This window comes from Bombina bombina, chromosome 4, assembly GCF_027579735.1.
Source record: "Bombina bombina isolate aBomBom1 chromosome 4, aBomBom1.pri, whole genome shotgun sequence".
Lineage (NCBI taxonomy): Eukaryota > Metazoa > Chordata > Amphibia > Anura > Bombinatoridae > Bombina > Bombina bombina.
Genome location: NC_069502.1, coordinates 544,115,405 through 544,133,643, shown reverse-complemented (window position 1 = coordinate 544,133,643; position 18,239 = coordinate 544,115,405). Strand labels below are relative to the sequence as shown.

The following is an 18,239-nucleotide window of genomic DNA, read 5'->3' as shown; positions in this document are numbered from 1 at the left end:
TGAGACTTGGCAGTCTGATTCTGTGTCCATAACTTTAAGTGGGCTATTTCTTTCATGTAATTGGCAAGAGTCCATGAGCTAGTGACGTATGGGATATACATTCCTACCAGGAGGGGCAAAGTTTCCCAAACCTCAAAATGCCTATAAAGTGTGGTGGATTTATAGAATAAACTTCCATTTGAGGTGGTAAACACAGACTGTAAAGGAATTTAAAAATGCCTGGGACATGCATATGGCTATCCTAAGGAAAAAGTAACATGTAATATGGCTAGACTTGAAGGGCCTTTTTGGTTCTTATCTACCGTCAAATTCTATGTTTCTATGTAATACACCTCCCACCACACCCACAACTCAGTTTTACAAACATTGCCTCCTATTGAGGTGGTGAAGTAAGTTTGTGCTTGATTTTTCTTCTATGATAAGCGCTTCTCAGCATATTGAAGCCCAATTCCACTCAGAGTACAGTGTTTCTCAGAGGGATGTGAAGAGAGTATCACTTATTGATTTTATGGTTTCTCTCATGGGAAATCTTTTCAAGGGTTCTCTGTTATCGGTCGTAGGGATTCATCTCCTACCTCCCTTTTCAGATCGACAATATACTCTTATATACCATTACCTCTGCTGATAGTTTTCAGCACTGGTTTGGCTATCTGCTATATGTGGATGGGTGTCTTTCGGTAAGTATGTATCATTATTTAAGACACTCTCAGATATGGTTTGGCGCTTTATGTATTAATGTAAAGTTTTAAATATATGTATTGTACTTATATTTGCCATGAGTCAGGTCTATGTATATTTCCCTTTGCAGACTATAGGTTTCAGTACTGGAATCATGTTTTAGGAAGTTTATTTTCTTACCTGGGGTATAGTCTCTTTTTCAAATTGACTTGTTTTTCTTTAATTTCGCAGGCAAAATTAGGCTTGTGAGGTCGCAAAATGCTGTAATTTATTTTGTAATTTTTGGCGCGAGAATTTTTGGCGCGAATGTGCGTCTTTGATGACGCAAGTTCATAATTTCCTGCGTCTTTGTTGACACAAGGTTGTTTGGCACGAAGTTGCATCAGTCATGACGCGAGTTGCGTAATTTCCGAATGTTTGTTGGCGCCAAATTTTTTTTTCTACTTCATTTTGCGTTGTGCGTCATACTTGGCGCCAAAAAACTTGGTTTTATTTTACCCCACTTCCTATATGCCTCTTGCCTTCTTTATGCTCAGAGGGCTATGCTGTTTGCATTTTTTCCCATTCCTGAAACTGCTGTATGAGGAAATTGGTTAGCGCTGCGGAATCTGTTGGCGCTCTACAAATAACCAATAATAATAATTGATTATTTTGTTATTTTCCATTGTGTTAGAAACAGTGGTGGTCTTCATCAGAGAGTAACAGCCTCTAAAAACTGTGAAAGTGTCTTTAGATTGTTTGAAAGTGCAACACACAAATATCTGATGTTGCACTTTCACACAATTAAAACAGACGCAGAAAATAGCCGAATGCTTCTGCCCACGGCATTTGATTGTGAAACGAATAAACAAATGCACATGTCTAGTTTTTACTACCTTGCTAGAGCTGTTCCAGGCTGAATGGAGAAGAAACGAAGCTTTTACTAAGTCCTGATAAAATGACTGTTATATCCAGACTTGCATATGGTAGCAGACTATATGGCTCTAGCATTTTAAGTCTGATTCCAATGTTATATGATTGGAAACGTAAATTATTTTCTCTGTGGATTATTTTGGTACATTTTGTAGTCCTGTAGAAAAGATAATGTAAATCATTTTTCAATGGAATTTCCAGCTTCAATGAGCATTATCTCAACTTCTTGATTATATCCGGAATTTCATAAGCCCCAGAATGCAAGTAACTTAACATAGAAAGAGTGAGCTTATCAAGTATACACTTTTAAAAAAAAAATTCACAGAAAAAGCTACTGTGATCTAAAATTACTTAATAATGCGAATGGTAATATGGCAGATGCTGGCTCTAAAGGTAGTAGTGGTGGCTTGAGGCTTCTCCGAGTGTTGTTGTCATTTTCCAGAACTCAGGAGGAAATATTATTTCTTGTTCAAAGGAATAGAAGCTGTTTTCTTTCATAAAGGTGGTGAGAGTCCATGGTCCATCTCTCCTGGTAATTATTCTCCTGGCCACTAGGAGGAGGCAAAGATCCCAAACCTCCAAGAGCCCTCAAAACCCCTCCCACCTTACTGGAAACTAGACTTGCCTTTGCAGGAGGAAAGTGAATAAAGCAATTTTCTCCAAAGAAAATTTTGCCAGCTGGGTGGCATTATGAAGGGCAGTGTAATATTATATCATGTTATGCTATGCAAAGCACACATTAATTACATAAGTTAACATAACTGTATTTAATGATATTTTGTGGAATAAAAATGGACATTTTTTAATAATGGCTAACATTTTAGCTGGGTGGTCAGTAAAATCAGCCAGGTTGTACACCCGCTAAAGGAGGTGATCTAGATATTTGTGAGAAGGGTGCTAAGACTGATTTGCCGCCCATTTTTCCCCTCAGGGAGCTACTGTTTGGACAGGGGGATGTCTTTGGAGTATCGGTAGTGACACAAGAACACCCTATGGGAGTTAGTCACAGGCCTGCCATAGGGTTTGCAGGGACCGCCTAGCCTCCTCCTGTTGGTTCTAGATTATAATATATATATATATATATATATATATATATATCCTTTTCTGTCACACTTACATCACTGAATTATATGGTTATGTTTCAGGTAAGTGTGGTGGCTGTTAAAATATATAGAAGTTTGTTGGCACCTGTTTAAACCTATAGGCTATTAGTAGGTACTCAATTTTGGGTATATCATAGCCTGGGGACATATATATATATATATATATATATATACAGTATCTCGCAAAAGTGAGTACACCCCTCACATTTTTGTAAATATTTTATTATATCTTTTCATGTGACGACACTGAAGAAATTACACTTTCCTACAATGTAAAGTAGTGAGTGTACAGCCTGTATAACAGTGTAAATTTGCTGTCCCCTCAAAATAATTCAACACACTGCCATTAATGTTTAAACCGTTGGCAACAAAAGTGAGTACACCCCTAAGTGGAAATGTCCAAATTGGCCCAATTAGCCATTTTGCCTCCCTGGTGTCATGTGACTTGTTAGTGTTACAAGGTCTCAGGTGTGAATGGGAAGCAGGTGTGTTAAATTTGGTGTTATCACTCTTATACTCTCTCATACTGGTCACTGGAAGTTCAACATGGCACCTCATGGCAAAGAACTCTCTGAGGATCTGAAAAAAATAATTGTTGCTCTACATAAAGATGGCCTAGGCTATAAGAAGATTGCCAAGACCCTGAAACTGAGCTGCAGCACGATGGGCAAGACCATACAGCGGTTTCACAGGACAGGTTCCACTCAGAACAGGCCTCGCCATGGTCGACCAAAGAAGTTGAGTGCACATACTCAGCGTCATATCCAGAGGTTGTCTTTTCGAGTTAGACGTATGAGTGCTGCCAACATTGCTGCAGAGGTTGAAGGAGTGGGGGTCAGCCTGTCAGTGCTCGGACCATACACAGCACACTGCATCAAGTTGGTCTGCATGGCTGTCATTCCAGAAGGAAGCCTCTTCTAAAGATGATGCACAAGAAAGCCCGCAAACTGTTTGCTGAAGACAAGCAGGCTAAGGACATGGATTACTGGAACCATGTCCTGTGGTCCGATGAGATCAAGATAAACTTATTTGGTTCAGATGTGTGTGGCGGCAACCAGGTGAGGAGTACAAAGACAAGTGTGTCTTGCCTACAGTCAAGCATGGTGGTGGGAGTGTCATGGTCTGGGCTTGCATGAGTCCTGCTGGCACTAGGGAGCTACAGTTCATTAAGTGAACCATAAATACCAACATGTACTGTGACATACTGAAGCAGAGCATGATCCTCTCCCTTCGGAGACTGGGCCGCAGGGCAGTATTCCAACATGATAACGACCCCAAACACACCTCCAAGACTACCACCGCCTTGCAAAAGAAGCTAAGGGTAAATGTGATGGCCTGGCCAAGCATGTCTCCAGACCTAAACCCTATTGAGCATCTGTGGGGCATCCTCAAACGGAAGGTGGGGGAGCACAAGGTCTCTAATGTCCACCAGCTCCGTGATGTTGTCATGGAGGAGTGGAAGAGGACTCCAGTGGCAAGAAAAAACTTAAAGAAAGCTTTTTTCCTCTGTAAAAAGCACAATTGGGCTAAAAGTGACTGCTCCTAGGTGGTGACTCATCAGCACTAGCTGAAACTATGTTTCAAATAAATGCTTTGGAACTCATGGTGATTGGTCTGGTGCTAAAGTCTTTTCAGTAGTGTCTGAAAAACACAGCCTTGTCCATTTCCATAGACAATTTAGCTACAATATTTCATGCTTTTTTGGTAAATACTCAAAAACTTCAGTTGATTCAGGAAGCCAGACCAATTTAGTAGGGGGCTGAAAAAACACCAAGAGGCGCAACCTTACTAACTATCATTTTTTCTCTGTTCTTTTAAATTGTGCAGTTGCACAGCTGTATCTCCTAGATATCAAATCTCTTCCTTCCTTTCAGAAACCAATATACTTAGGTGAAAAGAGATCTCACTAGCAGAATGGAGATTTGACAAAACATTTTTCATTTATTTAACAAAGGCATGTTCAATAAAATCCTTTCTTTCATCATTCAGATAGAACATGTCATTTTAAAAAACTTTTAGGTTACTGCTATTATATAATATATAATTGTATGCTCTTTCTAAATCGTGGATTTTTTTTTTTTAGTTTGTTTTATGTCCCTTTAAATGTAAGAGGTTTGTCAGCCATTTCCCTCCCTCCCTCCCTCCCAAAAACCATGTAGTAAATGCCTTTATCACACAGGGTGGTATTTTCAGATTGTCTGTGTATTTCCTTTATGCTCCTTTATTTTCTATGCTCTTTAAAAGATTTGACAGAACAGATGCAGTGGAACTTCTGCCATGTTGGCCAAGGCATCCCTGTTCTCAGTGCTTAATGGCTGTAGACTCCATTTGTACTGTTCCCTTGTCCTTATGTCCAGATCTAATAGTGAAATACCACCCCTGTTAGGATCTCCCTGTACCCCAGAACAAATATTCACAATTTATAATGTTTAACTGCAAAAATGTTTAACTGTAAATAATAAAACATTGTATGCATTGTTGAAATGTTGAGTTTAAAGGGACAGTACACTGTAAAATTGTTTTTCCATTAATGTATTTTAAAATAAATAAAATATTTGAGAAATTCCATTTTCATGCTTATTTGTGTATATGAAGTAGCTGATTTTGTGCTTTGAAACCACGGCCTATTACAATGGGTTGAACTTAAAGGTGATATCAGATCTCATTATATTCTAAGTTTGTGTAAACAGACTTGCTTCCTTATCTTTTATTTGGCTGGAACACCAAAGCTCAAAACATAGAGAAAACAATGGAAAATGATAATTTTATTACTTAACTATCCTGCATCCCACTGAGAGTGTAATCTCTTCTGCTAGCTGTGTATACTTAAGCTATTCAATAGCCTATACTACAGTATTAATTTGTTCAATGTAGGTGGCGATACCACAGGCTAAACCAGCTATTTCAAATGTTGAAATAGGAGTAAAGGAGCTACTTGTAACCAATTTAATACACTCTAGCAGGTTAAAAGGATCATTGGGAATAATTTAAAGGGGAGAAATTTTTGGGGTGAACTGTCCCTTTTAATGCTACTTTAAATTTACACCATGTTTGTATGTACCCGTAAAGGGCCATAATAGTCAAAAAAATAACATGTGATAATCAGTTACAGCGTGTAATTTTATGTTGCGTTGCTGATTGGATCAGAGGTGGGTTCTTCTTGGGACCAGCAATGCATTGTGGATCCCGAGCAGCACTTCTGCTGTGTGTTTTACTCCTTTGCGGGGGTCAAACACACAGCAGAGCCGGGTCAATAGTGTTAAAATTACATGCTCTAATGGATTTGAACATGTAATTTTTCAACTATTATGCCCCTTTAAGATTAAACTGGCTGGATCTGTGTGGTGTCGAGAAATGCCAGCTTTCCACTCTGTGCTGTGTTTAAAGGGATAAGAAACACAACATTTTTCTTTCATTATTCAGATAGAACATGTAATTTAAATAACTTGATGATTTACTTCTATTATTAAATTCCCATAGTTTTGTTGATAAGCAGGGATGTAAGCTCAGGAGCGTGCATATGTCTGGAGCATTATATGGTAACAGTTTACAAGAATGTTATCCATTTACAAAAGGCACTAGATGGCACTATTTCCTGCCATGTAGTGCTCCAGAAGTCTCACTAGGTATATCTTCAACAAAGAATACCATGGAAAACGAGCACATTTTGATAACAGGAACCTTTTTTTGACCTTGTATGTTCTCTCTGAATAACGAAATACTTTTCTTTTGTGTTTAATATACCCGTCCCTGAATATAGTAGTTTTATCATTATGGCTAGCCTCAGTAGTATACCCGTCCCTGAATATAGTAGTTTTATCATTATGGCTAGCCTCAGTAGTATACCCGTCCCTGAATATAGTAGTTTTATCATTATGGCTAGCCTCAGTAGTATACCCGTCCCTGAATATAGTAGTTTTATCATTATGGCTAGCCTCAGTAGTATATCCGTCCCTGAATATAGTAGTTTTATCATTATGGCTAGCCTCAGTAGTATATCCGTCCCTGAATATAGTCGTTTTATCATTATGGCTAGCCTCAGTAGTATATCCGTCCCTGAATATAGTAGTTTTATCATTATGGCTAGCCTCAGTAGTATACCCGTCCCTGAATATAGTAGTTTTATCATTATGGCTAGCCTCAGTAGTATACCCGTCCCTGAATATAGTAGTTTTATCATTATGGCTAGCCTCAGTAGTATATCCGTCCCTGAATATAGTAGTTTTATCATTATGGCTAGCCTCGGTAGTATATCCGTCCCTGAATATAGTAGTTTTATCATTATGGCTAGCCTCGGTAGTATACCCGTCCCTGAATATAGTAGTTTTATCATTATGGCTTGCCTCGGTAGTATACCCGTCACTGAATATAGTAGTTTTATCATTATGGCTAGCCTCAGTAGTATATCAGTCCCTGAATATAGTAGTTTTATCATTATGGCTAGCCTCAGTAGTATATCCGTCCCTGAATATAGTAGTTTTATCATTATGGCTAGCCTCGGTAGTATATCCGTCCCTGAATATAGTAGTTTTATCATTATGGCTAGCCTCGGTAGTATATCCGTCCCTGAATATAGTAGTTTTATCATTATGGCTAGCCTCGGTAGTATATCCGTCCCTGAATATAGTAGTTTTATCATTATGGCTAGCCTCGGTAGTATATCCGTCCCTGAATATAGTAGTTTTATCATTATGGCTAGCCTCGGTAGTATATCCGTCCCTGAATATAGTAGTTTTATCATTATGGCTAGCCTCGGTAGTATATCCGTCCCTGAATATAGTAGTTTTATCATTATGGCTAGCCTCCGTAGTATACCCGTCCCTGAATATAGTAGTTTTATCATTATGGCTAGCCTCCGTAGTATACCCGTCCCTGAATATAGTAGTTTTATCATTATGGCTAGCCTCGGTAGTATACCCTTCCTGAATATAGTAGTTTTATCATTATGGCTAGCCTCGGTAGTATAACCGTCCCTGAATATAGTAGTTTTATCATTATGGCTAGCCTCGGTAGTATATCCGTCCCTGAATATAGTAGTTTTATCATTATGGCTAGCCTCAGTAGTATACCCGTCCCTGAATATAGTAGTTTTATCATTATGGCTTGCCTCGGTAGTATACCCGTCACTGAATATAGTAGTTTTATCATTATGGCTAGCCTCGGTAGTATATCCGTCCCTGAATATAGTAGTTTTATCATTATGGCTAGCCTCGGTAGTATATTCGTCCCTGAATATAGTAGTTTTATCATTATGGCTAGCCTCGGTAGTATATCCGTCCCTGAATATAGTAGTTTTATCATTATGGCTAGCCTCGGTAGTATATCCGTCCCTGAATATAGTAGTTTTATCATTATGGCTAGCCTCGGTAGTATATCCGTCCCTGAATATAGTAGTTTTATCATTATGGCTAGCCTCGGTAGTATATCCGTCCCTGAATATAGTAGTTTTATAATTATGGCTAGCCTCGGTAGTATACCCGTCCCTGAATATAGTAGTTTTATCATTATGGCTAGCCTCGGTAGTATATCCGTCCCTGAATATAGTAGTTTTATCATTATGGCTAGCCTCGGTAGTATATCCGTCCCTGAATATAGTAGTTTTATCATTATGGCTAGCCTCCGTAGTATACCCGTCCCTGAATATAGTAGTTTTATCATTATGGCTAGCCTCTGTAGTATACCCGTCCCTGAATATAGTAGTTTTATCATTATGGCTAGCCTCGGTAGTATACCCTTCCTGAATATAGTAGTTTTATCATTATGGCTAGCTTCGGTAGTATAACCGTCCCTGAATATATTAGTTTTATCATTATGGCTAGCCTCAGTAGTATACCCGTCCCAGAATATAGTAGTTTTATCATTATGGCTAGCCTCGGTAGTATACCCGTCCCGGAATATAGTAGTTTTATCATTATGGCTAGCCTCGGTAGTATACCCGTCCCTGAATATAGTAGTTTTATCATTATGGCTAGCCTCGGTAGTATACCCGTCCCTGAATATAGTAGTTTTATCATTATGGCTAGCCTCGGTAGTATACCCGTCCCTGAATATAGTAGTTTTATCATTATGGCTAGCCTCGGTAGTATACCCGTCCCGGAATATAGTAGTTTTATCATTATGGCTAGCCTCGGTAGTATACCCGTCCCTGAATATAGTAGTTTTATCATTATGGCTAGCCTCGGTAGTATACCCGTCCCTGAATATAGTAGTTTTATCATTATGGCTAGCCTCAGTAGTATATCCGTCCCTGAATATAGTAGTTTTATCATTATGGCTAGCCTCAGTAGTATACCCGTTCCTGAATATAGTAGTTTTATCATTATGGCTTGCCTCGGTAGTATACCCGTCCCTGAATATAGTAGTTTTATCATTATGGCTAGCCTCGGTAGTATACCCATCCCTGAATATAGTAGTTTTATCATTATGGCTAGCCTCGGTAGTATACCCGTCCCGGAATATAGTAGTTTTATCATTATGGCTAGCCTCAGTAGTATACCCGTCCCAGAATATAGTAGTTTTATCATTATGGCTAGCCTCAGTAGTATACCTGTCCCTGAATATAGTAGTTTTATCATTATGGCTAGCCTCAGTAGTATACCCGTTCCTGAATATAGAAGTTTTATCATTATGGCTAGCCTCCGTAGTATACCCGTCCCTGAATATAGTAGTTTTATCATTATGGCTAGCCTCGGTAGTATACCCGTCCCTGAATATAGTAGTTTTATCATTATGGCTAGCCTCGGTAGTATACCCGTCCCTGAATATAGTAGTTTTATCATTATGGCTAGCCTCGGTAGTATACCCGTCCCTGAATATAGTAGTTTTATCATTATGGCTAGCCTCGGTAGTATACCCGTCCCTGAATATAGTAGTTTTATCATTATGGCTAGCCTCGGTAGTATACCCGTCCCTGAATATAGTAGTTTTATCATTATGGCTAGCCTCGGTAGTATATCCGTCCCTGAATATAGTAGTTTTATCATTATGGCTAGCCTCGGTAGTATACCCGTCCCTGAATATAGTAGTTTTATCATTTTGGCTAGCCTCAGTAGTATACCCGTCCCTTAATATAGTAGTTTTATCAATATGGCTAGCCTCAGTAGTATACCCGTCCCAGAATATAGTAGTTTTATCATTATGGCTAGCCTCAGTAGTATACCTGTCCCTGAATATAGTAGTTTTATCATTATGGCTAGCCTCAGTAGTATACCCGTCCCTGAATATAGTAGTTTTATCATTATGGCTAGCCTCAGTAGTATACCCGTCCCTGAATATAGTAGTTTTATTATTATGGCTAGCCTCAGTAGTATACCCGTCCCTGAATATAGTAGTTTTATCATTATGGCTAGCCTCCGTAGTATACCCGTCCCTGAATATAGTAGTTTTATCATTATGGCTTGCCTCGGTAGTATACCCGTCCCTGAATATAGTAGTTTTATCATTATGGCTAGCCTCCGTAGTATACCCGTCCCTGAATATAGTAGTTTTATCATTATGGCTTGCCTCGGTAGTATACCCGTCCCTGAATATAGTAGTTTTATCATTATGGCTTGCCTCGGTAGTATACCCTTCCCTGAATATAGTAGTTTTATCATTATGGCTAGCCTCAGTAGTATACCCGTCCCTGAATATAGTAGTTTTATCATTATGGCTAGCCTCAGTAGCTGGGCTTGTTTGTTGTTATTTGCACGACTTGCCCACTGATCCAGAAGTGCTAAAACAATACTGTGTATATAATATTTTTAAGCTGGAATCAGGTGAGCGTGTATGTGAGTGTTTACATTTCAGGTTTAAAAACTCTCTTTCAAATTCTGACGTTTATATAAATGTAAATTTGGCTGTATAAATATTGTTACATTTTGTTTTTATAGAGAAGGATTCAAAAAAGCCAAAACAAAAGCAAAAAAGAAGCCAAGGAAGCGCTTAGATAGCTCTGGGGGATATAACCTTTCTGACATCATTCAGAGCCCACCATCAACAGGTCTGTGAAGGAAGTATTTTTGTTATATACTGCCCTTACTGATTTCTATGCAGAATCTTTAAATATTGCTATTTTTTCATGTGTAGATTCCTGGGTAAATGTTTAGCAAAGATCTTTATAAAATGCCATACAGAATTTAAAGGTACAATGGACCCACATGTTTTTCTTTCATGATTCAGATAGATCATGTTATTTAAAGAAACTTTATAATTTACTCCTATTATCAATTTTTCTTTGTTCTCTTGGTATCTTTATTGAAAAAGCAGGAATGTAAGCTTACGACCCGGACCATTTTTGGTTCAGCACCCTGGACAGTGCTTGCTAATTTGTGGGTACATTTAGTCACCAATCAGCAAGCTGTACCCAGGTTCTGAACCAAAGAGGGGCCGGCTTGTAAGCTTACATTCCTGTTTTTTAAATAAAGATGGCAAGAGAACGAAGAAACATTGATAATAGGAGTAAATTAGAAAGTTGCTTAAAATTGCATGCTCTATCTGAACCATGATAGAAAAAAAATTGGTTCAGTTTGCCTATACGGTTCTTAAATATACAAGTTCCAAAGAACCTTTTTACTGTAGAAATATTACATTCTTCCAAGTGTGCTATTTCTTACCATGGTATATTGATAGGAACCATTTGTTAGTAAAGCAATCTATTATCAAGCTAGAGAGGAACAGCAATTTTAGCAAATAAATTAGATAATTTGCAGATTACTCTTTCTTTGACTTATGTGTCTTTTTTAACACCTGTTACCTTCATATGAGTTGCTTTGCTACTGACGCCACTAGTTCTGAATATTTCATTATGTATGTGTGAGAGAAAAGAAGTTTTACTTTTCAAAACTTTTTTTTCTTCTTCACACCTGTAGTAATACCGTCGGAAGACTCACATTGGTCTTGTGTTTTTTCCTGATAGCTTTTTCCAACCAATTTTGTTTTAAACATACAGTTTATGTTTTAATGTTTTATTTCTGTTTATTGTTCCTTTCCTTATACAGGGCTTTTGAAATCTGGAAAGACTAACTCAGTTGAATCTCTTCAAGAGTTGCTGACATCTGATTCTGAAGGAAGCTTTGTTGGGGCTAGTAGCCCTAGAGATCTGCCATCCCCGGATTTCATTGCAGTTATTACGCCTAGTAAAAATGAGGTGTGCATCATCTGTTAAAGGGACATAGTATTAAATATTATTACCTTCAGAGAGACTGGAGTGCATCCTGCATTGATCAGTACAGCAGACCATTTATGTCTCTCCCTAATTACCACAGCTAAGGCAATAAAATAAACAATTTCAGGAAGCTTTTTATGTAGTCTTATCTGAGATGGCAAAACCCTGAAAATATTGCTACTAAAATAACAACTTATAAAATATTTATTTGCATGCCGATCTTTACAATGCAGCTCTTAAAGGGACATGATACCCAAATGTTGTAACACCTGAAAGTGATGCAGCATAGCTGTAAAAAGCTGACTAGAAAATATCACCTGAGCATCTCTATGTAAAAAAGAAAGATATTTTACCTCAGATAGCTCAGCATGCTAAGGCACTGTGGCTGAGCTCTGTAGTAACCCAAGGGTTGCAGGTTCGATCCCCGGCTAGGTCCACTCAGCCTTTCATCCTTCCGAGATCGATAAAATGAGCAGCGCCTTGAGACCCTTACAGTGATTAGCTGCGCTTTACAAGTACCCAATACATACGTACATACCTCAAAATGTCCTAAGTATTCACACCCCATTGCAAAGGACTTTAATGGGCCAGTAAACCTAGAAAATAATGTTTCTCTTGTTAAGTGTATCCAGTCCACAGATCATCCATTACTTGTGGGATATTCTCCTTCCCAACAGGAAGTTGCAAGAGGATCACCCACAGCAGAGCTGCTATATAGCTCCTCCCCTAACTGCCATATCCAGTCATTCTCTTGCAACCCTCAACATAGATGGAGGTCGTGAGAGGACTGTGGTGTTTTATACTTAGTTTATTTCTTCAATCAAAAGTTTGTTATTTTTAAATGGTACCGGAGTGTACTGTTTATCTCAGGCAGTATTTAGAAGAAGAATCTGCCTGCGTTTTTCTATGATCTTAGCAGAAGTAACTAAGATCCTTTGCTGCTCTCACACATTCTGAGGAGTGAGGTACTTCAGAGGGGGAATGGCGTGCAGGTTTTCCTGCAATAAGGTATGTGCAGTTAATATTTTTCTAGGGATGGAATTTGCTAGAAAATGCTGCTGATACCGAAGTAATGTAAGTAAAGCCTTAAATGCAGTGATAGCGACTGGTATCAGGCTTATTAATAGAGATACATACTCTTATAAAAATGTATTTTAAAACGTTTGCTGGCATGTTTAATCGTTTTTTATATATGTTTGGTGATAAAACTTATTGGGGCCTAGTTTTTTCCACATGGCTGGCTTGAATTTTGCCTAGAAACAGTTCCCTGAGGCTTCCCACTGTTGTAATATGAGTGGGAGGGGCCTATTTTAGCGCTTTTTTGCGCAGCAAAAATTACAGACACAGACATCCTTCTTCTTCCTGCATGATCCAGGACTTCTCTGGAAGGCTCAATAGGCTTCAAAAGTCGTATTGAGGGAGGTAAAAAGCCACAGTAGAGCTGTGGCAGTTGTTGTGACTGTTTAAAAACGTTTTTTGTCAATTGTTATTTCGTTTTTGGTATTAAGGGGTTAATCATCCATTTGCAAGTGGGTGCAATGCTCTGCTAACTTATTACATACACTGTGAAAATTTCGTTAGTGTAACTGCATTTTTTCACTGTTATTTCAAATTTGGACAAATTTTGTGTTTCTTAAAGGCGCAGTAGCGTTTTTTTATATTGCTTGTAAACTTGTTTTAAAGTGTTTTCCAAGCTTGCTAGTTTCATTTCTAGTTTGTTTAAACATGTCTGACACAGAGGAATCTACTTGTTCATTATGTTTGAAAGCCATGGTGGAGCCCCATAGGAGAATGTGTACTAAATGTATTGATTTCACCTTAAATAATAAAGATCAGTCTTTATCTATAAAAAGAATTATCACCAGAAGATTCTGTCGAGGGGGAAGTTATGCCGACTAACTCTCCCCACGTGTCAGAACCTTCGCCTCCCGCTCAGGGGACGCACACTAGTATGGCGCCAAGTACATCAGGGACGCCCATAGCGATTACCTTGCAGGACATGGCTGCAATCATGAATAATACCCTGTCAGAGGTATTATCTAGATTGCCTGAATTCAGAGGCAAGCGCGATAGCTCTGGGATTAGGAGAGATACAGAGCGTGCAGGTGCTGTAAGAACCATGTCTGATACTGTGTCACAATATGCAGATCATGAGGATGGAGAGCTTCAGTCTGTGGGTGACATCTCTGATTCGGGGAAACCTGATTCAGAGATTTCTAATTTTAAATTTAAGCTTGAGAACCTCTGTGTGTTGCTTGGGGAGGTATTAGCTGCTCTGAATGACTGTAACACAGTTGCAGTACCAGAGAAATTGTGTAGGCTGGATAAATACTATGCGGTACCGGTGTTTACTGATGTTTTTCCTATACCTAAAAGGCTTACAGAAATTATTAGCAAGGAGTGGGATAGACCGGGGTGCCTTTTTCCCCACCTCCTATATTTAGAAAAATGTTTCCAATAGACGCCACTACATGGGACTTATGGCAGACAGTCCCTAAGGTGGAGGGAGCAGTTTCTACTTTAGCAAAGCGTACTACTATCCCGGTTGAGGACAGTTGTGCTTTTTCAGATCCAATGGATAAAAAATTGGAAAAATGTTTATTCAACAAGGTTTTATTTTACAGCCCCTTGCATGCATTGCGCCTGTCACGGCCGCGGCGGCATTCTGGTTTGAGGCCCTGGAAGAGGCCATCCATACAGCTCCATTGACTGAAATTATTGACAAGCTTAGAACACTTAAGCTAGCTAACTCATTTGTTTCTGATGCCATTGTTCATTTGACTAAACTAACGGCTAAGAATTCCGGATTCGCCATCCAAGCGCGTAGGGCGATATGGCTTAAATCCTGGTCAGCTGACGTGACTTCGAAGTCTAAATTACTCAACATTCCTTTCAAGGGGCAGACCTTATTCGGGCCTGGTTTGAAGGAAATTATTGCTGACATTACTGGAGGTAAGGGTCACACCCTTCCTCAGGACAGGGCCAAAGCAAAGGCCAGTCTAATTTTCGTGCCTTTCGAAATTTCAAGGCAGGTGCAGCATCAACTTCCTCCGCTTCAAAACAAGAGGGAACTTTGGCTCAATCTAAGCAGGCCTGGAAACCTAACCAGTCCTGGAACAAAGGCAAGCAGGCCAGAAAGCCTGCTGCTGCCTCTAAGACAGCATGATGGAACGGCCCCCTATCCGGCGACGGATGTAGTAGGGGGCAGACTTTCTCTCTTCGCCCAGGCGTGGGCAAGAGATGTTCAGGATCCCTGGGCGTTGGAGATCATATGTCAGGGATATCTTCTGGACTTCAAAGCTTCCCCTCCACAAGGGAGATTTCATCTTTCAAGGCTATCTGCAAATCAGATAAAGAAAGAGGCATTCCTACGCTGTGTGCAAGACCTCCTAGTTATGGGAGTGATCCATCCAGTTCCGCGGACGGAACAAGGACAGGGTTTTTATTCAAATCTGTTTGTGGTTCCCAAAAAAGAGGGAACCTTCAGACCAATTTTGGATCTAAAGATCTTAAACAAATTCCTCAGAGTTCCATCTTTCAAAATGGAAACTATTCGGACCATCCTACCCATGATCCAAGAAGGTCAGTACATGACCACAGTGGACTTAAAGGATGCCTACCTTCACATACCGATTCACAAAGATCATCATCGGTTTCTAAGGTTTGCCTTTCTAGACAGGCATTACCAATTTGTAGCTCTTCCCTTCGGGTTGGCTACAGCCCCGAGAATCTTTACAAAGGTTCTGGGCTCACTTCTGGCGGTTCTAAGACCGCGAGGCATAGCGGTGGCTCCGTATCTAGACGACATCCTGATACAGGCGTCAAGCTTTCAAGTTGCCAAGTCTCATACAGAGATAGTTCTGGAAAGTGAGATACAGAGATAGTTCTGGAAAGTGAACGAGGAAAAGAGTTCTCTATCCCCACTAACAAGAGTCTCCTTCTTAGGGACTCTTATAGATTCTGTAGAAATAAAAATTTATCTGACGGAGTCCAGGTTATCAAAACTTCTAAATGCTTTCCGTGTCCTTCATTCCATTCCACGCCCGTCAGTGGCTCAGTGTATGGAAGTAATCGGCTTAATGGTAGCGGCAATGGACATAGTACCATTTGCGCGCCTGCATCTCAGACCGCTGCAATTATGCATGCTAAGTCAGTGGAACGGGGATTACTCAGATTTGTCCCCTCTACTAAATCTGGATCAAGAGACCAGAGATTCTCTTCTCTGGTGGCTATCTCGGGTCCATCTGTCCAAGGGTATGTCCTTTAGCAGGCCAGATTGGACGATTGTAACAACAGATGCCAGCCTTCTAGGCTGGGGTGCAGTCTGGAACTCCCTGAAGGCTCAGGGATCGTGGACTCAGGAGGAGAAACTCCTCCCAATAAATATTCTGGAGTTAAGAGCAATATACAAGGCTCTTCTGGCTTGGCCTCAGTTAGCAACACTGAGGTTCATCAGATTTCAGTCGTACAACATCATGACTGTGGCTTACATCAACCATCAAGGGGGAACCAGGAGTTCCCTAGCGATGTTAGAAGTCTCAAAGATAATTCGCTGGGCAGAGTCTCACTCTTGCCACCTGTCAGCGATCCATATCCCAGGCGTAGAGAACTGGGAGGCGGATTTTCTAAGTCGTCAGACTTTTCATCCGGGGGAGTGGGAACTCCATCCGGAGGTGTTTGCTCAATTAATTAATCGTTGGGGCAAACCAGAGTTGGATCTCATGGCGCCTCGCCAGAACACCAAGCTTCCTTGTTACGGATCCAGGTCCAGGGACCCAGAAGCGACGCTGATAGATGCGCTAGCAGCGCCTTGGTTCTTCAACCTGGCTTATGTGTTTCCACCGTTTCCTCTGCTCCCTCGACTGATTGCCAAGATCAAACAGGAGAGAGCATTGGTGATTCTGATAGCGCCTGCGTGGCCACGCAGGACCTGGTATGCAGACCTAGTGGACATGTCATCCTTTCCACCATGGACTCTACCTCTGAGACAAGACCTTCTAATACAAGGTCCTTTCAATTATCCAAATCTAATTTCTCGGAGACTGACTGCATGGAGATTGAACGCTTAATTCTATCAAAGCGTGGCTTCTCCGAGTCAGTCATTGATACCTTAATACAGGCACGAAAGCCTGTCACCAGGAAAATCTACCACAAGATATGGCGTAAATATCTTTATTGGTGTGAATCCAAGACTTACTCATGGAGTAAGGTTAGGATTCCTTGGATATTGTCCTTTCTCCAAGAGGGTTTGGACAAAGGATTATCAGCTAGTTCCTTAAAGGGACAGATTTCTGCTCTGTCTATTCTTTTGCACAAGCGTCTGGCAGAGGTTCCAGACGTTCAGGCATTTTGTCAGGCTTTGGTTATAATTAAGCCTGTGTTTAAACCTGTTGCTCCCCCGTGGAGCTTAAACTTGGTTCTTAAAGTTCTTCAAGGAGTTCCGTTTGAACCCCTTCATTCCATTGATATTAAGCTTTTATCCTGGAAAGTTCTTTTTTTGATGGATATTTCCTCGGCTCGGAGAGTCTCTGAGTTATCTGCCTTACAATGTGATTCTCCTTATCTGATTTTTCATGCAGATAAGGTAGTTCTGCGGACCAAACCTGGGTTTTTACCTAAGGTGGTTTCTAACAAGAATATCAATCAAGAGATTGTTGTTCCATCATTGTGTCCTAATCCTTCTTCAAAGAAGGAACGTCTTTTACATAATCTGGACGTAGTCCGTGCCTTGAAGTTTTACTTACAAGCTACTAAAGATTTTCGTCAAACATCTACTCTGTTTGTCGTTTACTCTAGACAGAGGAGAGGTCAAAAAGCTTCAGCAACCTCTCTTTCCTTTTGGCTTCGGAGCATAATACGCCTAGCCTATGAGACTGCTGGACAGCAGCCCCCTGAAAGGATTACAGCTCATTCTACTAGAGCTGTGGCTTCCACCTGGGCCTTTAAAAATGAGGCCTCTGTTGAACAGATTTGCAAGGCCGCGACTTGGTCTTCGCTTTACACTTTTTCCAAATTTTCCAAATTTGATACTTTTGCTTCTTCGGAGGCTGTTTTTGGGAGAAAGGTTCTTCAGGCAGTGGTTCCTTCCGCTTAATCCCTGCCTTGTCCCTCCCATCATCCGTGTACTTTAGCTTTGGTATTGGTATCCCACAAGTAATGGATGATCCGTGGACTGGATACACTTAACAAGAGAAAACATAATTTATGCTTACCTGATAAATTTATTTCTCTTGTAGTGTATCCAGTCCACGGCCCGCCCTGTCATTTTAAGGCAGGTCTAAATTTTAATTAAACTACAGTCACCACTGCACCCTTTGGTTTCTCCTTTCTCTGTTTGTTTTGGTCGAATGACTGGATATGGCAGTTAGGGGAGGAGCTATATAGCAGCTCTGCTGTGGGTG

At 40.2% G+C, this 18,239-nt stretch overlaps 1 protein-coding gene across 1 annotated transcript in view; it reads left to right on the top strand.

Annotated features, from left to right (window-relative positions):
* Positions 1 to 18,239, top strand: part of IBTK (inhibitor of Bruton tyrosine kinase) — a 244,926-nt gene that overhangs the window by 173,929 nt on the left and 52,758 nt on the right. The window contains exons 21-22 of the mRNA XM_053710478.1: positions 10,565 to 10,674; positions 11,672 to 11,820. Of these exons, the coding sequence (XP_053566453.1) occupies positions 10,565 to 10,674; positions 11,672 to 11,820 (259 nt within the window). The remainder of the gene's footprint in view (positions 1 to 10,564; positions 10,675 to 11,671; positions 11,821 to 18,239) is intronic.